Here is a 21,836-nt window from a genome sequence, read left to right on the forward strand (position 1 = left end):
ATTTCAATGTTTCAGTTCATTTGGCAGCCAACGTTTCAAACACGGCTGGAGGAAAGTTGTTTCTATGTCCTCTAACAGTTTGGCATAGTTGACGGCATAGAAGGCCTTCTACCGACCTTTCACGTTATATGTGGTTTCTTTGCCTTCACCCCAAGAGCTGCCGCCTAGGGATTTGAAGACTTTGTTTATACATCAGAAATTATAGCAGATAGCTATGGAATACGCGGACGACGTGAACATGCTGTCGAATGTTACCCCTGGTAATGGGCCAACCATGACATTCAATTCTGTATTCATATCCACAGCATGTGTGCATGTGGTGAACAGAGTGGCTGTGTGGCGGATATTTGCATATTATTTTGCCAGAAAATTCAACTCTGGGCTCATGTGGTGAACAAAGTGGCCGCTATTTCCGATGCTGGGAAAGATTAAGACCTCAAGAGTCTTAGCTTACTTACTTACTTAGTTGGCCCATTACAGAACGTTTGTTCCATAGACCGAACTAAGAAAAGATCTCCATTCCTCTCTGTTTTTCGCTTCACTTTTTGGAATACCGCGCCTTTCCATTTCTTCATCCACTTGTGTGCTCCATCGAAGCTTAGGCCTGCCGATTCTGCGTGCACCGCCATGTGGCATGTATTCATACGCCTTTTTAGCGGGTTCATCATCGCTCATTCTCATGATATGGCCTAGCCAACGCAATCGTTGCATCTCGATACGTTTAACTATATGCATGTCTTTGTATAGCTTATATAGCTCGTGGTTCATACGACGTCGATATTCACCGTTAACGCAAATCGGCCCGTAGATCTTTCGAAGAATTTTCCTCTCAAACACACCAAGCACTGCCTTATCTGCTTGCGCAAGTACCCATGCTTCGGAGCCATACATTAGCACGGGTAGTATCAGCGTTTTGTAAAATGTTATTTTTGTTTGACGAGATGTGGCTTTGTTTTTAAATTGCTTACTTAATCCATAGTAGCATCTGTTGGCCAATACAATTCTTCTTCTTATTTCACAACTGATGTTGTTTGTTGTGTTTATGGCAGTGCCGAGGTAGACGAAGTCTTTAACTACCTCAAAATTATAGGTACCAACTTCTACGGTTGGTCCGAGCTCTATGGACGCTTTGCGCGTCGACACCATCAATTTGGTCTTTTCGCCGTTTACCGCCAGACCCACTTTCGCAGATTCTGCTTCGACCTTCCTAAAGGTATCAGTTACTTCCTTTACTAATCGTCCCATGATGTCTATGTCATCAGCATAGGCAAGTAACATGTGGCTATTGGTGTAAATTGTGCCATTTCTTTTGACATTTGCATCTCGTATTACCTTTTCCAGCAAAATGTTGAATAGGTCACACGAAAGGCTGTCTCCTTGTCTGAAACCTCTTTTGGTACAAAATTCTTCGGAGAGGTTCTTTCCAATTTTAACTGAGGACCTAGTATCAGTTAGAGTCATCTTACAAAGCCGGATGAGCTTTGCGGGAATACCAAATTCAGACATTGCATGGAATACCTTTGATCGGAGGGGACTGTCGAATGCTGCTTTATAATCGACAAAAAGGTGAAATGTGTCGATCTGCATCTCTTGGGTCTTCTCTAGGATTTGCCGCAGGGTAAATATCTGGTCAATGGTGGACTTGCCAGGTCTAAAGCCACATTGGTATGGTCCAATTATCCCGTTGACCATAGACTTTATTCGTTCGCACAGTATCCCTGACACTATCTTATAGGCAATAGGGAGTAGACTTATGCCCCTATAGTTGGAGCATACAGTCTTATCTCCTTTCTTGTGGACGGGACATAGGATGCTCAGGTTCCAATCGTCGGGTACGCGTTCTTCCTGCCAGATGGTGCTAACTAGCTGATGCATACACCTTATCAGCGCGTCGCCTCCGGTTTTAAACAGCTCGGCTGGTAAGCCATCGGCTCCTGCTGCTTTATTATTCTTCAGCCGTTTGATTGCTGTTTTTACCTTATCTTGGCCGGGTGGTATACATTCTATACCATCTTCTGGGATTGGATCTGCGGTATCATCGTCTTCGCCACTATTGGATACCAGCAGATTGAAGAAATGTTTCTTCCATATCCTGAGCACGCTATCTGTATCTGTTACCAGATTACCTTGCTGGTCTCTACAGGAGGATGTGCCTGTACCAAAGCCATCTGGATGTTTCACTCTTTGGTAGAATTTTCGGACTTCATTCTGGCTCCTGTGCATCTCGATTTTTTCACACTCCCGCTTTTCCATTTCTCTCTTTTTCTTGCGGAAAAGACGTTTCTCTTCTCTCCTTTTCTCCCGATATCTCTGATTACTGATTGTAAAGTAGCTCTATATGCCGCATTTTTATCTTCGGTAGCAGCACGACACTCCTGGTCATACCATGAATTCCTTTGTGGAGGTCTCTGGAATCCAAGTATGGATTTTGCGGCTGTTTGCATGGAGTGGGCAATATTTTGCCATTGTGTTGTTATGTTATCGGGACAAGGAGTGCTCGCGTTAAGCAATTGGGCTAGTTGAGTGGAATATGCTGTGGCTATCTGTTGTGTTTGCAGCCTATCGATGTCCAACTTCCGCGTTGTGTCTGTTCGTGCTTTATTTGCAACGTTTAGACGGGTACGTACCTTTGCTGCAACAAGATAGTGGTCCGAATCAATGTTTGCGCCTCGGAACGATCGAGAGTCTTAGCTACCGGCGACAAAAGCGAAATCGGACTGACCGAATCATTCACAGGCTAGGCACAATGTGGGTATACTCAAGTCCCGGGTCATCCATTTGTTTCGACATTACCATGGAGATACCTTCAGCGCTTAACGCATTGGATGCAGTGGTAAGCACGCCACCTTGCACTCTGAATATCTGCGGTTCAATCCCTGACGAAAAAATCTAAATTTTCGGCGGTGGCAAATCCCCTCAGTGTAATGCTAGCGTACATTTCCTGAGTATTTCAGCCATGAAAAACTTCGGACCCGGCGATAAAAAGAAGGTCCAATATCATTGAGCCAATATGAATCGGCATGTACTCATTGAGATGAGTGGAGTTTTCATTGTCTCTTCGAGGATGTTGTGGGAACATAAGTATGTTTGTATGTAATGGCATTAGCAACATCATGCAATGAAAAGTGCATTGATTCCACCTCGGCTGGAAGAAATAAAATGCGATGTAGTACTCTCTTCTTTGCCCTGTCACTCCCGGGGGCTCGACAAATTGTCGACTAAAATAATTTGAGCTGCTCTCCGAATAAGTCAACGTGACGTCGCAAAACGTGATTGAGATCATTTTTCCCTCCGGCTGCAATGTTGAAACGCTTCAGTCTCTTGTTCCGCTTGTGCTCGCCAACCAACCTATTAACTTTCGATGTCAACTCCATAACTCTGGGGTCACTAGGGTAGGTTCGACGAAGCTCATCACGCTGTTTGCTAGTCCCGCCTCCGCTGCTGGTAAATTTTTTCGCATTTCAGGCATATCAGACATATCGCCTGTGGAGAGGCTTCGCTATCATCTAACTTTACCTCTTTCAAATGCAATTTATTTTTTACAACGCTGAATATATGTTCAATCATTGTATGGCTTTCATGGCAAACTGAGGTGGCAGCCGCTGGAATGCCGACTGATACTTTTGTACTTGTTTCACATGGAAGTTCTTCAATGTCTTTTTTCTATCCTTCTCTTAGATTTTCAATATGACGGCTGGTTTTATTTGGTTAAATGGTCACGTCGACACCTTGTCGCTATTGGAAAATTATGATCTCGATGTATTTGGCAATTTAATAAAATTCAATAAGAAAGATATGTTCAAAGAAAAGCAAATAGTTGTTAAGTGAGTTTTAAATACTGCGACCATTATCCGATATAATTTTTATAAATCTAATTACAGCTCCATACGAAGACAACCCATAAACAAACTTTTCACTCATCTCGAAATTGATGTTATTTTCAAAACTATCAATGAAGAAATTTCTAAAAATTTTAAGAATATGGTTTCGCAAATGTAAGTTTTTATGTTCGCTTATTTATTACAATAAAAATGTGTATTAGCAGAAGAACAACAAAACTCCAAAAAAAAAACACGTGTTAGTTGCTCACGGTTCTCTGCTCAAAATAGACAAAAGATTGTGAAGGTATTGCTTTCTTAATAAATCACAATTAAAAACGTCAATAAAAAATGTGTGATAATGTTCTTAAAAGCCGAAAAGGATGTTCATTCTAGTGTAAAATAATTGTTATTGTCATAAATAATTTTAATTATCATAAAAGAAATCTGCAACCAGATTAAATTCGTAAATTTACTTTTATAAGTCTTAATTACATAACGGAAATAAGCTAAGTATTATTATAAATAAGCTAAGTATTATATTATTATAATAAAACAACAACAAAGTTGTTGAAAATTACGCATTTTTGTGTCGCATCTTGTTGCTATCATTCTCATTGTGAAATTCAACAGAAATAGTTTAAAGTGTACATATGTCTATGAATAAACCCTAAACTTTTTCTGTTGAATTTCAAAATGATAATGATAGGCAACTAGATGCGTAATTTTCAATAGATTTGTTGTTGTAAGATTTTACGTAAAATGTATTAAAAAATTTTAATTTATATAAAAACAACTTATTTCATTTATTTAATTAAAAATACTAATAAAAGTAAAAATATAAAATCTGGTTGTAGACTTCTAAGCCTTAATTAAAATTATTTATGACACTCAAAAACATTTTACACTTTAATGCACACACAACTTTTTCAGCTTTTAAGCATTTTGTTAAAATTTTTTATTGACTTCTGATTTTAAAAAACAATATCTTCACAATCTTTCGTCCGCTTCGAACAAAAAAATGCGAGCACCTAACGCATGTTTTTGAGTTTTGTTGTTCTTCTGCTTGAATAATGCAAATTGTTGTTGTGCAAAAATGAATTTGCTACTGTTTGTGTTTAATTTCAAGCGCTTTCTGTTGCAATTACAGTTTTTGCAACACCTTATGTTTGAAATTAAGCATTTTGTGTTTAATTTCAGCACATTCTGTTGAAACTGCTGTTTTTTTTTCAATAATTTGTCTTTGAAATTACGCATTTCTATAAATTGCACTATAATTTGTTAATTATTACGCACCTCCTAAAAAATCAACAAAAATAACAGTGATTTTCATTGTAATTTTCAACAAATAATTTAGAGTGTAGATATGAAGATTTCCAGAATCTATAGAACTTCTTTATTCTAGCAAACCTTCGTATGAAAGCATTGACGTTGCAAATGTCCAAATGGAATTCTTTGATAAATTGGTGAAATTTTCAGAACGTGAGTATGAGAACGTATAAATTCTTCTATTTGTATACCCTACCACTATATCAAAATATTTATGGCCTGTTTTACTAAGACTATTCGAATACAAATTCGTTCGAACTACTGTCATGCCTTATATGCCTGATATTAGTTCGCTTTTGGAAGGTAGGGAACTTCAATGCTCATCTTGAGCTTTGACACTTTGTACTATGTGTTTATAGCTCCACGTTTTGCACAGCGAAGGAAAACGCTCGTGCGAGGATAAAAGAATATTGACACAGCTTGTCAGACTTCACCATTGTGGCATCCTTCGTTATTTTCTGAACTATGGATAACCCGATTGGCAAGTGTTCAGATAATTTAATAATCACCGCTTCAGAGAGCTGCGAATTTCCTCAGATTCTGGATAGCTGGGAATATTTTCGGCGACATTATCACAGCTACATACCAGGTTGTCAAATACCTGAAATTATAACAAATTTCCCAGGAGCATCCCGAATAGCGCGAAGAGGAGTGCGATACTCCATATAAGAGCCTCCTAGCCGAGGAAGTACCACCACAACTTACAATGATCGATTTTGCAGATGTCATCCAAAATGCAAAATCAGCCAAAGTATTGGGTCCACGCCCAGGCAAGGATGCCAGCAAAGGTGAATAGTACAGGCCGATTCTCCACTTTTAGCCAGAAGAGTAGATTTTAGAAGCGCTATTCCTCTCCATGCTGTTTCCCAGTTGCCCAATGTCAGCATGGATTCCGGAAAATGCATATGATTACACGTCATATCCACACGTATCAGTCGAGGTCTGAACCAGAACAGGTCGTGTGAATGAACAGTCAAGGTGACTCTTGACCTGTCCAAGGACTTCGATGCCGTCAACCATGCGATGACATGGAAGACTTGTCTCCATACGTGGCTGGGCGTGGTGATATCTCCGAAACTGTTTAGATTCTACATTTCAGAAATTCCACACCTTCCAGTCGGCATAGAGATCACAATAGCTTCGTTCCAGAACTAAAAAGTTTTTACACATTTAACACATTTTTACTCGAAATGCGTTCCCGTACACCAAAAAAGTTGCAAAATGTTCACTTCTCTTTGAAATCCATGACATATTTGATAGACTAAATATATCTACATAGTTGACTTAGTGCAGTTCTTCTACTTGAGGAATATGATATGATATTGCCGTGAGCATCCATGTCACGATTGGTAACCTCAAGTACTATCGAAATCTCTAGAGAATTGAGCGTTATGACTTGTTACTCAAAAATGGTAAAACCTAAAAAATAACATAAAGGTCAATCTTGTAGAGAATTTTCACTGCTACAATACTTTCTTCATTTTTCCAGCAAAATCGTGAAAACCTAAAAAATATGAACTTTGATCGCGATTTTTTTTAAAAATTGCTACGGCTATTTTTTTTTTGATTTTTCTCATATATGAACATTGTAGTTTCAGAATCCACAAAAACTTCCCAGGTGTAAGCTCCTTTCATTTAAAGTTAGTTCAAGAGCACTGTGTACTGCGACCAGGGCTTCGGAGTTGGAGTCGGAGTCTGGAGTCGGAGTCTAGCAAATTTTGCTGGAGTCGGAGTCGTGAAAAAAAGCTCGGCTCCGACTCTTGGCAACAATCTGTTTTACATTTATCAAAATTTGTCAAATCAATTTAATTTATTTAAATGATCATAGTTTAAAAAAACTCTTAATTTCTATTTTGACTACAAAATGCATATCGGAAGCATTTTTGGGTCATTTGATTGAAATAATGTTTGCATGCTCCAAATATACTTGGGTAAGATCTTTTAGAAGATTTACAGGTCATTTTAAGGAAGACTCACTGGTCTTCTCTTGTTTTTTTATTAGAAGTAATTTATGTCTGCTGTAAAAGAACCTGTTGGACTTCTATGAAAGACCTTGTAGTACTTTAAGGGAAATCATACGAAAGACTTACCACGGTGCCCCTTAACCAAATTTAAATGGAAGGAGCTTACACCTGAGAAGTTTTCGCGGATTCTGAAACTGCAATAGCCGGAGGGCTTTTTAAGTAAATCGCGGTCAAACTTCACACTTATATGGGTTTTTTAAATTTTCACGATTTTGCTTGAAAACCGCAAGTCCTATGGAAATGATGTAAAGAAAATGTTGTAGCAGTGAAAATTTTTTCTGGACTGACTGTATCGCCTCTTTATAAAACTATGTCATGACTACAATTTACCAACTTAAACTTATATATCTCAAAACAAGTAAGAAAAGTCTATAGTCGGACGGAGCCGACCATGGGATACCCTATACCACTATCCCTGGACAATCGCTCTCCACTCTCTTTTCAATGATTGTGAAAATTTAATTATCAAATATCAGAGATGTAATGTATAATACTTATGATCAAAACCAAAAAGTTATCTAGCATGACAAACACATTTTTGTAGCAGGAAAGGAAAATTTAGTTCACACAAACTAAAATGTAATGAAACCCACTTATGTAGTACTACTACTTCGGTTGTTTAACCGCTACGTTATTGAAATTTTTACCAATTTCATACAAAAGTTTCAGTTCATTTAACCCGCTAAGTATTATCTGATCTTCACGTTGGTTTGTTCGCTTCTTCTACATCATAAACTCAAACTTTGTTTAAAATTTTGCGGGTTATTATTTTGACCTACAGAGCCGCTACAAAATTGGTTAAAATTTTGTTTTTGGTCCATTTCATCCCCTGAACATTTTCATCCCCTCAACATTTCACGATCATCACCAAAAACTAACCATTTCTATTATGGCCCGAACCCAATCTCCTTAAAAATTTGTTACAATCGGTCCATAATTGCGGCCTTAAGCTTGTTTACAATTTTTAATGGACTGACACACATCGCTAAATCGCTTTATCTCGTCGAGATATGAATTTTGGCATACCAAATAAGGGGTCTAGGACGAATATTTCGTGGTGTTACATAAACTTTTGGAGAGACAATATCTAGCATATCTACACAGAACCCATTATATATTAGGCAGTAGGCCCGTTATCTAGCAAACACTTTATTGCTATTTACATCAGAGGAAATGTCAGTAGTTTTTTTCCATATGTAGGCTACTTTGCGAAATATATATGTCCTCAAGGAATTAAAATATCGACCGAAAATAAAATTTTTATATTTTTCATACAAAAGTAATGGTCCATTTCACCCGCTAAAGAATATCAGATCATCATTCAAAATTGTAGGCATCTTTTTCGACTTATACTCTTACCCGGTGCAAAATTTCGTGACTATTGATGTATAATTGCGACTTCTAGCATGTTTATTATTACACTACAAACAAATAACGGGATATATTAGGCTGTAACTCTGTTATCTGATCATGCACACAAACATAATTGGCATCAATTGAAAGGTCAAGCGTTCCACTTTCAAGTATATCTCACTTGTCCGGAATGTCCTTCCAGGAATTAAGATATAAGCTGTATATTAAAATTTTTCACAATTTTCACACAAAAGTTTTGGTCCATTTAACCCTCTAAATATTATCCGATCGCCATCTCAAATTGCAAGCTTCTCCTTTGTGATATACTCTTACCTTATTTAAAATTACGCGTTGATCGGACTATTATTGAGACTTACAGAGCCGCTAGAAAATTGGATAAATATTATGTTTTTGGTCCATTTCACCCGCTAAATATTTCACGATCATCACCAATAAGAATAGGGATCTATTCTGATCTGAACCCGACCTCCATACAAAATTTCGTGACGATCGGTCCATAATTGCGGCCTGGAGCGTGTTTACAATTTATAATGGACAGACGGACGGACGGACACACATCTCAAAATAGCTTTATCTCGTCGAGATATGAAGAATGGTATACCACATTGTGGGTCTCCGACGAATATTTCGCGGTGTTACATGAATTTTTTCCAAAACAAACTTATAATACCCTTTTCCACATTGTGGTATAGGGTATAAATAGTAGAACCTAGGAAATTATTGCAAAAGTCAGTATTGTAGAGAATTTCCACAGCTATATGATTTTCTCCAGTCCCATTTCGATAGGACTTGCCGTTCCCAAGCAAAATGGTGAAAACATAATAATAAACACCTAAAAATGTGGCCTAAACTTCTATGTCTCAAAAATGGTAAAACTTACGAAATTGCAAAGGTCAATCCTCTAGTGAATTTTTGCAGAAACAATATTTTCTTTAGCCCTATTTCGATAGGACTTACCGTTTTCAAGCAAAATCGTGAAAACATAAAAGAAACCCTAAAAATGTCAACTTCAAGTAACCTTAACCACGAAAGTGTATGTTAAGGGAAAATAGGCTATTTTGGTCTTCTATCACGATGCGGTGTTAAAATATCGTTAATTTTCCATAACTCAAAAAATTACAAAGAGTGTTACCGGACAGTAATTATGGTAATTTGATATTTCGAGTCTCATTGGGTACATAAGTCAAATTCGGAAAATTGTAAATACACTCGTATGTTGGTGTTTAGGTAGAGAAACCTTGTAACGATACCGTCCGATTGCAGTTGCTTTGAAGGGGTTTGTTACATGTTCTGAAGTGCTTGTTACTTTGTATTCTGTATTGTCAAAGAAAAAAAACGAACAACTATGTTTTGGTATCCTCCCAATGTAATGTATCTTGAAAGTTCAAACTGAAATGACTGTAATTTGTGAATTTTATTTTATCTATTTTCGGAGTCGACTCCGGAGTTGGAGTCGGAGTCGAGAAAAAAATTGGACTGGAGTCGGAGTCGGAGTCTGCCCAAAAATGGCTCGACTCCGAAGCCTTGACTGCGACAATGGGTTTCGTCGGAGATGCTACACAGCAGGAACGAAAAAAATGCATTCCCCATGCCCCCCTTGCGTATGTCACTGCTATACAGTATATATGTATGTATATTCTTGATCAGCGCAAAATTCGAAGTAGATGTAACCATGTCAGCCTGTCCGACCCTCAGTTGGAATCAAGATGCAGCTCGCAATATTTCAGATAGAGCTATATAACTTGGTACAGAAAATTATATAATAGAGTGGTACCTCCCGATTTTCGGTATTTTGAAGGTTTCTGCCACATTATCTTACCGAAATATTTGAAATTTGGTATTTAGTTTCTTTGAGGCTACAAAATCTTCCCCCAGAAATTTGTCAGTATAAGTCCACCTTTTGATATAGCCCCCACAGAACGGTACATCCCGATTTTCGGTAATTGAAGGTTTCAGCTTTATTATGGTATTTAGGCTTTGATAAAGGTATACAATATTCCAGAAGTGCGTTATAAGTGTAAGTCCACGTTTTGAACGGTGCCGCATGATTTTCGGTATTTTAAACGTTGTGACCTCAATATCCCACCGAAATGGCTGCAATTTCGTATTTACTCTTAGTTGGGTGTACAAAACTTTCGATCAGGTATTTGTCGGCATAGGACCACGTCTTCGTACAGCCATCATAGGTCCCTTCCGATTTTTGGTATTTTAAAGGTTTTACCGTCATTTTCAAACCGAATTGGCTGAAATTTTGTATAATCTTGTAGAATTATCAGCATATGTCCACGTTTTCAAATAGCCCTCGGTATCGCCTGATTTTCGGTATTTTGAAGGTTGAGCTCCCATAGAACGGTATTTTGAAGGTTTTAGCCGAAATGACGGAAATTTGGTACTTAGTCTTGTACAGGTCCTGAAATTTGTCGGTACAAGTCCACGCCTTCATATAGCCCCCATTGAACGGTACCTCCCGATTTTCAGTATTTTGAAGGTTTTGGCCTCAATATTCGACCGAAATGGCTGAAATTTGATATTTAGTCTTTGTTTTAGGTATTCAACTTTCCCCTCTAAATTTGTCGGTATGGATCCACGCCTTAATATAGCCCCAATAGAACGGTACCTCCCGATTTTAGGTATTTTGAAGGTTGTAAGAATTATCAGTAGCGGTCCATGTCTCCCTATATCCCTCATAAAACCGGCACCTTATCTTACCGAAACATCGGAAATTTGGTATTTAGTCTTCTTTCCGCCAGAAATTTGTTGGTATAGATCGACGTTGTGATATAGCCCCCATAGAACGGTACCTACCAAATGTCGGTATTTTGTAGGTTAGCCACATTGTTTTACCGAAATTGCTGAAATTTGGTATTAAGACTTATTCATAAACGAAAGGAAACTAATTGTTCCATTTTACTGCAATACAACTCGTGGTGGTGGGTGTAACAAGTTCGGCCAGGCGAACTTAACGCCGTATTACATGTTTGGATTTTGAAAGTTTTAGCAACATTTTTCAACATGAATGGAACAAAGCAAACTAATGCAATTTTAAACTCCTAGAACTAAAAAGTTATGACTACTATGTGAAATTACGAAAACAGCGGAAAAACATTTTATATAATGTGTCAAATGATCAACTAAACTCCGATTTTGATGTCCAAACTAATGTATTTGCAATTCACCTATTTGGTCTGATGCAACCCCATGATCTACGAAGGTTGTTTCGTTATCTTCTAACCGGCTTTGCAGCATTTCCCGAAAGAGATTATTGCCTGCTATCAATTTCCGTTGCACAGTCTATGACACCGCTTCTATTTGAAATGTTGAAATATTTTATTGTAAGTCGGAAGATATTAAGTCGCTAAACTTTAAAGATAACTCCTCAATATTCCCCAGCCTGTCACCCCCCGACCTGGTTGTAAAATCGATGAACATCTCTTTATAACACATCGTAGTGCCATTTATGGTGATATCACACTATATCCTGTACAGCCGGAAGATATTGTGGACATTAAACAGTTGCTTAGTGATGAAGTACCCACGATAATGGCGATACCAAGAAGAACCCGCCAATCTCGTCGTGCCACCATTGCGTCGAAAATGACTTTTACAATTTCTGCCACAGACACTTCCCACATTTCCATTATCGCTGATGATGAGGATCAGCTGCAATATGATTTGCGTGTGGTCATGGCCATTGTGGAGAATATCTTCTCCGATCCCTTTAGTAAATATCAATGTTTTACCATTAAGTGTGGAGATTCTACACAAAGCAAGGAGCAAAATGTCACTGTGGGTTTTGTCATTTTGAGGTGAGAGATTAATTCGTAATATAAATAGAAATTTAGAAATAGAAGCGAACCCACTTTACACTTGAAGGCCCTTTTCTGCCATTGCCAATTTGGAAAAGCATTTCTTGGTACCGAAACTCAGCGAAGATCCCACACGAAATGTTGCTGAATTGATGATATTGAAATTACATCCCCTTTTCCATTTTCAAGCGGATGTGGTATTCCGTGAACTGGCACGACAATCGAACTGCTGGCATTTTTATCACTTTCGTCCAACGGTAGGTATATTTAAATCATTATTAAAATCTGCAACTGTGTAATATAATTTCTGTCGTTATTATTATATTCAGCTTTATCATACCCTTTCGAATGATTTGCTAATGAACATGGAACCATTGGAGCCTAGACGCATTAAAAAACTTTGGTTCAATAATGTTACATCGGAGACGCACTCTTCACAGCCAACATTTCAAACATTCTCTATGCATGATCTTCACATACATCCCATTGATTTCTTTCATGACCACTTTGCGGCATATCAAAATAATCTTTCGCACTCGGCCTATTTTGGCCACACCATGAATATTGTGATTTTGGGATTTACGGATATCTGCAAAGCCTTTTTACGTTTAATGATTTTCAGTTGGCATGGAATGCAGTAAGTATTATATTTATTTAAAAAAATGTTCATAATTTCCTCTCGGTTTGGAATTGGGAGGTTTAAAGTACACGCATAAATCACTGTTTCCTATCCCTCTCGTTTTGCCTGATGTTGACTGGCTTATTCATTCTCCTTGTCAGCGTGTACTCCTCTCTCTCAAACAGCTGGCTGCATGACTCTGCGTTCGTATATCTTTTTATTTATCTGGTTTCGGTTTTTACGTCCACATTCAAGAATGCTGTCACCTGGACAGACTATAATAATAATTGTACCACAAACATCCCATAAGGGACAAGGGAGACTTCTCTCATATCAATGAGTGCACCCCGATTCATTTTAGCTCAATGATATGGGACCTACAGTTTATTGCCGAGTCCGAACGGCGTTGTAGAGGCGCTTGCAACGCTTGTTATTTTCCCTTCACTAGTTCATATCATTCAAATTTGAAATTGGTTAATTTGGTAACAGTTTTCTTTTTACTTTGAGCGACCTCTATTTATGAGTTGTAAGATACGAAGCGGGGGGTTATTTATCAGTTGTTGACGTTTTCCCTCATTCACCTTAGCCATTTTTTTAAGGTTTTTGGAAAACTCAAGTTAACTAAAAGCTTTTTTTCTGATTTCATCCATCCTAAAAATTAAAAAAACCTGTCCATTTGTGAGCGTACAGTTCTGCAGTTAACATTACTTAATCAAAACAGTTTGTAACAGGCGACTCCTTTTAAGCCTTTTTAACTAAATATCAATAAAAGTCAACGATTTTTCTCCCGTGGTATAATTAAGATTTAGTTTGTTGAAAAGTGTTCTGTCACATCCGGATTTATCTTTCTTTTAACAGAATTCGTGAGTAAATGATTAAAACGCCGGCATTGCATGGATTTTCCATTTAAGATGTTCATTTTCCTTTTAAGATGTTGCTTTCCTGATCTTTTCCCCTACTCGCCGAAAGTGTTTGTAAGCAAGCCATAAATGTTTGGTTTTTTTTTCAACACATAAAAGGGGAACGTTCTGTTTCAATCATTCATTTTTGCATACTTCTCCTCGTTTGCATTTAAAGGTAATTAACTTATGCAGCTATTATTATTCTCACTGCGTTCCTAACCTCTCGTTATTTTGACCCATAGGTTTTGTCATAATTGCGTTTGAAAGCAACATACGCAAAATTGAGACGAATCGATTGCATATTCTGTTTTGTCTCCATCCACTACCGCTCCTCTAGTCGGCAGACCAGCCTGGTGATCAGTTTGTTTGAACTTCTGTGAGGTAAAGATTGACAGGCATGTACGAAAGTATTTATTGTCTGTCCTCTATTACCGTAAACTGTACTGCATTTTGAAAGGCGAGAGCGACGTGAAGTAACAGTGCGGGGAAGAATCAGACAACCATCATTTACACTGCCGCGGAAAGAAGTTCGGTTTTGATCAGTGAAGAAATTAATGACTTTCTCTACACTGACATCGACCATCTTTGAATCCATTTTTGGATTGAGTTATATGCTACAGAAAATAAATGGCGCCCAACGTGGGGCCCGAATATAATATATGTATTTTCAATGACACCTAGCTATATGCTATTTTTATTCGGATCCAACTAAAACTTTCTAACTTTTAATTCCTTGTGTTCTTGTTTCTATGATTTCTTAAGGAGCGTTGGTAAATTCATTGGAACTCATTTATGGTCAGATATTAATCCTGAAATGACCATGAATTTTCCATGCTTCACACTTCTATTTATTTATTGTTTTGCTACTCCGAAATATTATGTTGGAATGCAGATTCTGGATTGTTAAATTAAGCTAGTTCTGTCCTCATATATAGTGGTTTGGTAAATCAGTGAATCCTCTCATACTTTTGGACTTACAGGTCATTAGCATCTGTACCGGAGTTTGAAATCTTTTGTATATTCTTTTCTATCATTCTGTCAATCAAATGTTGCTTTTGCTAAAATTAACCTTGCTTACTCTTTTTTGAGATCAAACAGATAGAGCTGTCTATAAATTTTGGTATTCCGAATTTCTTTTTATTTATTGTAATATTAAACATATATTTTTTTTTTGTTTGTTTAAATTTTATTCATTGATTTGAATGAATTACTTAAATATACTTCTCAATTTTTGAAGTGAAATAGAGGAGAAAGTTATTGTTTTGAATTGTTTCCTTAGAGGATTTTTATTCCCTTCTAATTCATTTGCATTCTTGAAGGAAGAACTTGTTCAAAGTTCCTTGGTATTTTTTTAGACATTTTGATCCGGTTTTGTCTATGGGATTTAGTTGGTTTATTAGAGTGGTTTATTTCTTGAAATTTTCATTTGGATGAATTTGATTCCTATTGTTGATTTTGGATCATATTTTCAGTCGAGTATACATATATTTAAATTTTTTCTTTATTTCATAACTATTTTAAGATTTGCTTGTGGAGGTAGATTATCTTATTTTGAATTTCTAAACCACCAGCATTTGGTTGTAATTATCACTTATTGCGCGGCAGGAATTTTCAGCAATTTGTACCTTCTTCTATAATTGAGACACATATTGTTTATTTACTTGGTTGTTGTGCTTAAGGGATTTTTTATTGGAATTTTGTTTTGTTAGTGATGGCCCTGCAACGAACAAGTGAGGATGAGGACATTTCGGATGATGCGCAGCCACGGTGTGGAGCATGTGCTTTGTTGATATCTGCTAAGGCTCAATATGTTAAGACGAATTGTGGTCACACTTTCCACAAATCTTGCCTTTCGAAGGCTGAGAAACTTAGACCATATTGTCCGGTGTGTAACTGCAGATTGTTGTCTGAACCGCAAACTCCATGTACGTCCGGTATAACTACTAGAGCACAGGCTAAATCTGGTTCTTCTCAGGTACCCCAAGGCGGAGTACCTGAAGATGCTTCAGCTTCTGCCGCAGCAGCTCTTGCCTCTGCGAATGTTACTGAAAGTCATGTCAGCATTAGGTCAAGTGAATTACAGGAAATGATAACCTCTGTTGTATCTGCTAAGCAGGCACAACTGTTAGCCGATTTGAATGACCAGATATCGAGGTTAGTGCAGGCCAATGTTACGTCCCAATTATCAAGGTTGAATTTGAATAACCATTCGACTTCTCCTGCTGCAAATCATCGACCACCTCAGAACCCGTTGCCCCCTCAAATGAACACCCTACCCGCTGTAGAAGAACAAACATTTAGGGATTTATTTGGCATTTCACTTAATAACTCCCAAAATCAAAATAATGTTCCGCTAAATACGAGTCGTTCTGGCAATGCTTCTACCAACAATTCTTCCTCATCTGACTTAACAACCAGACCAGATAAGGTATTGCACATAATTTCCAATTGGAGAATCAAATTTAGCGGAAGTTTGAGTAGTATATCCGTGGAAAATTTCATTTATCGCATTGAAGCGTTGACTTCGCAGACTCTTCAAGGGGATTTTGATCTTCTGTGCCGAAACGTTAGCTCATTATTCGAAGGGAAAGCCGCAGACTGGTTTTGGCGTTACCATCGTTCGGTTGACTCAGTTTGTTGGAATGGTCTTTGTAGGGCTTTGAGGCAGCAGTACAGCGATTCGAGGTCAGATGTAGACATCAGGGAACTAATACGGGACAGGAAGCAGAAGCACGGTGAAAGTTTTGACAACTTTTACGAGTCAATTGTGGAGCTTACTGACAGATTGAAGGAGCCTCTCTCTGGTAGCATGTTAGTCGAAGTGCTGAGACGGAATTTGCTGCCGGAAATACAGCACGAAATACTAAATTTGAAGATAACATCACTGCAGGAACTGAGGAATATTTGTAGACGAAGAGAATTCTTCATGCAGGACCTTCGTCGCAAGCAGGGTTTAGGGTTCTCTAAGTCAGCTTTGGTCTCCAAACGAGTCTCCGAGTTGGATGAGCTTGTAGTAGACGAGGACGTGGAGCAGAGGTTGGACCCCAACGACCAAATATCGGCAGTTGGTTTCATTTGTTGGAATTGTCGTCAATCTGGTCATCGTTACCAGGAATGTTTGGCTGATAGGACCGTATTTTGTTACGGGTGTGGCAATCCGGGTACCTATAAGCCAAACTGCAAGAAGTGCAATCCAAAAAACTAGGAATCGAGTGCACAAGCGAGTGCACCGATAGTAGAGAAGCAGGATGTGGGATGAGAATCTTAAAAAGAGAAGGAGTACAATATCCAAAAAATTTACCGGATATTGATAATTTGAATAGGGTCTTCATTAATGAAACAACGAATAAATCCGATAATTTGAATAGGGTCTTCATTAATGAAACAACGAATAAATCCGATATAGTAAACAATGAGTATTCACATATATTCAAACCTTTGCATGTTCGTATTAGGGAATATAATGAAGCTAGGAGGAGGATATTCAACGACGAGCCTAAGGTAAAAACAACTAGATCAGCTAATAGGATGCGTCATTTTTGGAAGAGAGTTAAGAGTTTCAGAGAAAAGTTTGTGTGTTCCGTTCTTGATAATCCTTCTGACATCAGACCTTGTGCTGAGGTTATACTTTTTGGAGAAAGGTTTCTAGGCCTATTGGACACAGGTGCCTCATTAAGTTGCATTGGATCGAAGTTGGCCAGGAATTACATGGAGTCAGGGAAACCATATAAAGCTTTGAGATCTTCAGTACGAACGGCCGATGGAAATAGTCAAGATGTGGTAGGATATGTTGATACGAAAATTTCATTTAAGGGATCTGAGAAAGACATTTCTATTTTTATTATTCCCAGCCTAGATAGGGATTTGTTCCTTGGCGTTGACTTTTGGAACTTATTCGATCTTTTGCCTCAGGGTCTGGTCACTAAAGATTACGTATCCGACAGTGTATCATGGGTTTCCGAATTAGCTCCTCAGGTTACACTTAGTGCTTCCCAAAAGTATCATCTTGAAAAGATTATTAGTTTGTTTCCATCCTTTGCCAAGCAAGGACTTGGAAGAACCCATGTTCTCCAGCACTCTATTGACACAGGTACAGCTAGGCCGATCAAACAGAGGCATTTCCCTGTTTCTCCGGCTATTGAAAAGCTAATTTATGCCGAGTTAGACCGCATGTTAGAGCTTGGAGTCATAGAGGAATCTAACAGTGCGTGGTCCTCGCCAGTGGTTCTCCACCGAAAGCCTGGGAAAAATAGACTGTGCCTGGATAGTCGTAAGTTGAATTCTGTCACCGTTGGTGACGCATACCCTCTTCCTCACATTGATGGTATACTGAGTAGGTTACCCAAAGCCGAATTTATTACTGCCTTAGATCTGAAGGATGCCTTTTGGCAGATTCCACTAGATCAGCAGTCTCGAGAAAAAAAAAATTTTCAACCGATTTCCTTTTCCTATTTCATCAACCGTCGTTTCCGTTTCCATAGTAATTTATTCATTTCCAATTGTTCCCTCACTCACAAGCACGAAAAAATGTATGTTTCCTGTGGCTTGATGGTATTGAGAAATGGTGGATATGTGAATCCCCCCCTCCAACGAGCAACAAGGCCGGAGTCAAAGCGTGCTTGGCCACCAATGACTTTCTCTACACTGACATCGACCATCTTTGAATCCATTTTTGGATTGAGTTATATGCTACAGCGTGTCTAAGACACCACTTTTGTAGAGAAGTTTTACATGGCTGAAATACTCAGGAAATGTCGGTGGCACCCCACCTGGACAGACTGCGTCCGCAAAATTAAACAAATGTAGAGTATCGTGCAGTACATATCCACATGCATGTGTTAGGTATCGTGCTGTTAAGTCAAACCAATACGACTTGAGGCGACGTAGCCCGGATCTCGTGTTTGTCTTGCCAGCTGGTATTCTTCTGCTGCGATGAATGTGGGATGATGTTATCCAAGCCTGCCTGATAACCTCGCTGATCTAGAAGCTCGATTTTGTACGTTTGGAGATACCTGTCTACAAGATTGTGGCAGGGTGCACGGCGTTAACAACCAAGCAGGTACTGCATCGATAATATCCTATTGTGCTAATGCACCGGTAAAATCTTCGCCTGCTTATGAAGATGGTCTACAGTGCTCAGAGAGGTATTCATGCATGTTTGCATATTCTACCACTGTGTAGCGCTAACATTTGCCTACCAACCACATTGGCGCCGCATAGATTACCACTGGCATCAAGAAGGTTTATTTGTCAGCTCATAAAGTTCTCCCAGCCAGCGACTTGAGGTCCTCGTGTCTACTTCTGATCTTGCCGCAAATAGCTGACTTAAACAAGACGCCATCTACCAATACCCAGCAAAAATTTGGATCCGTTAGTCATTATTTAACCCATTACAAAGTAATGTAAACAAAAATAACTATTTATATTAATCCTTACTAAGTTATGAGTACGGTGACACGGAGCGTGTCGGCTACAAATTAAAAGTTCGCATGATCCAAATCAGCAGGGAGTGAAATAAAATAAAACAGGTAAAAAGGGCGTTAAGTTCGGCCGGACCGGACTTGTTATTGTGTCCACAACCTTCAAAGTACCGAAAATCGGGAGGTACCGGTATATGGGGGCTGTATTAGGGCGTACACCTGTACCCGCAAAATTCTATGGCAAAGTTTTATACCCCGAACGAAGACTGAATATATATGAAGGCGTTGAACAATACCGAAAAATTTCATCCGCAAACTTTTATACCCCAAATGAAGACTAAATACCAAATTTCAGCCATTTAGGTGGGATATTGAGGCCACAACCTTCAAAATACCGAAAATTTGGACGTACGGTTCTATGGGGGATATATTAAGGCGTAGACCTGCACCGACAAATTTCTGGAGGGAAGTTTTATACCCCCTCACGAAGACTAAATACTAAATTTCAGCTATTCCGGTGGAATATTGAGGTCACAACCTTCAAAATACCGAAAATCTGGAGGTACCGTTCAATGGGGGATATATTAAGGCGTGGACCTGCACCGGCAAATTTCTGGGGGAAACTTTTATACTCCAAAGGAAGACTGAATACCAAACTTCAGCCCTTCCTGAGGAATATTGAGGCCACAACCTTCAAAATACCGAAAATCGGGAGGTACCGTTCTATGGGGGCTATATTAAGACGTGGACCTCCACCGACAAACTTCTGGGGGAAGTTTTATATCCCCAACGAAGACTAAGTACAAAATTTCAGTCATTTCGGTGTGATAATGAGGCTAAAAACTTCAAAATACCGAAAATCGGGTGGTACCCTTCTATGGGGTTATATCAAAACGTGGACCGATATAGCCCATTTGCAATACCAAACATCCTAGGAGTAATAGAAACTTCTGTACCAAATTACAAAGCTCTATCATAAACATTGTGAGCTGCATCTTGATTTCAACGGACGGACATGGTTATACCGACTTAGAATTTTACCCTTATCAATTTTACCCTTATATATGCTTTATAGGGTTTGCGATGAACATTTCGATGTGTTACAAACGAAATGACAAATTTAATTATACCCTCCATATTATGGTGGAGGGTATATAAATATTAAGTGTGTTGAAATTGAAAAAAATCCAACTTAAATGTTCTAAAAATAGAACATAAGTTTTTAAACTTATTCTTCAACTTCTAGTGACCAAAGAGTAACTTGTTATTTTAGTGATCGTAGAATAACTAGTTATTAATTGTGGCATGCCCTGGTTAAAATAATAGGTTTGATAGGGGGTTTTGTAACTAGTTACTACTGCCAATGAGTACTATAAAACCCCATTATTTAGCAAGGATTTTTTTGCTGGGTATGAACAGATAGGAGCACTGCTATCAACTCTGGACGTGGGCGGTCTGCGAAAAGAGCATTCACACTGTATCTTTGTACTGTAGCCTAGCTTACCACATACCGGCTTATTGCTTTAGAAGAGGTGAACAAGGTCTCTTTGTCAGCACACCAAGTGTTGCCGTCCACCCGGTTTCCTTTCAAGCACCCAAGTGCTGCCGACCAGCGACTGGAGTACATTGTTCCTACTTCTGATCTTGTCGCAATTAGCTGTGGATGAGTTAAACATGTTATTGAACATTACACCAATTAACTTGGTGTAGTTAGTAGTGGAAATCAGGACACCATCGACCTATGTATATGTTCAGGGGAGTCTCATTTCAGCCGTCCAGGTAGTCAACAGTGTGGCAATAGATTTAGCTGCAAATATCAGAAATGTAGAGACTTAATCTATCATATATATTTGTCATCCACAAAAGGACCCGACGCCAAGACCGTGCAATCATTGACATACATTACGATCTTTATGCCGTCTGGTGGATGTGGAATTTCAGTAAGGTAGAGGTTAAACATCTCCGGAGATATCACACACACCCCCTTGGAAAATACACCAGCTCTACGGGGTTTGGACTTCTTGTTTCTGAATTCTATATATTACTGGCGATCACACATATAGTTGGTCAGCAAAAATTTCAAACAATGGCGGAGTATAGTATTCTTAACATCGTCGAACAACTTAGCACAGCTGACCGTATCAAAAGTTTTAGTCAGGTCTAAAGCTGCCATCACTGTTTGTTGGAACCTCCCCTAATACGTGTGGAAATGACGTGCAGTACTGTTGTAGTACTATGCTGCTTCCGTAACCCATGTTGATGATAATCAACCAGCTAACATGTTCTGTATCTGTATAGGAGTAACGCCTCAAGTATCTTTGCTACTTATGACAAAATTGAGATCGGCCTGTAGGATTTTATAATTTTTTTATCGAACTACCTGCATTTGACAATTGAGTTTCCCCGTGGTCACAAAACTGAGTAACCGTCCAATTGGCATTTCTAACATAATTTAGAAATTTGGAATATCCGTGGTTTAAAAACTTCTTCACCTAAAATTGTGGGAAGGAAAGAAACTAATTATTCCAATTTAGTTCTGAATAT

The 21,836-nt window shown here is 38.5% G+C and overlaps 1 protein-coding gene across 1 annotated transcript in view; it reads left to right on the forward strand.

Moving 5' to 3' along the window:
- Nucleotides 1-21,836, forward strand: part of LOC141406636 (cilia- and flagella-associated protein 61-like) — a 46,115-nt gene that overhangs the window by 8,587 nt on the left and 15,692 nt on the right. The window contains exons 5-11 of the mRNA XM_073992468.1: nucleotides 3,679-3,824; nucleotides 3,882-3,995; nucleotides 5,224-5,300; nucleotides 11,600-11,877; nucleotides 11,936-12,351; nucleotides 12,419-12,608; nucleotides 12,681-12,988. Of these exons, the coding sequence (XP_073848569.1) occupies nucleotides 3,679-3,824; nucleotides 3,882-3,995; nucleotides 5,224-5,300; nucleotides 11,600-11,877; nucleotides 11,936-12,351; nucleotides 12,419-12,608; nucleotides 12,681-12,988 (1,529 nt within the window). The remainder of the gene's footprint in view (nucleotides 1-3,678; nucleotides 3,825-3,881; nucleotides 3,996-5,223; nucleotides 5,301-11,599; nucleotides 11,878-11,935; nucleotides 12,352-12,418; nucleotides 12,609-12,680; nucleotides 12,989-21,836) is intronic.

The sequence above is a fragment of the Musca autumnalis genome, unplaced genomic scaffold (genome assembly GCF_047663935.1).
Source record: "Musca autumnalis isolate F117 unplaced genomic scaffold, ASM4766393v1 scaffold_5, whole genome shotgun sequence".
Taxonomy (NCBI): domain Eukaryota; kingdom Metazoa; phylum Arthropoda; class Insecta; order Diptera; family Muscidae; genus Musca; species Musca autumnalis.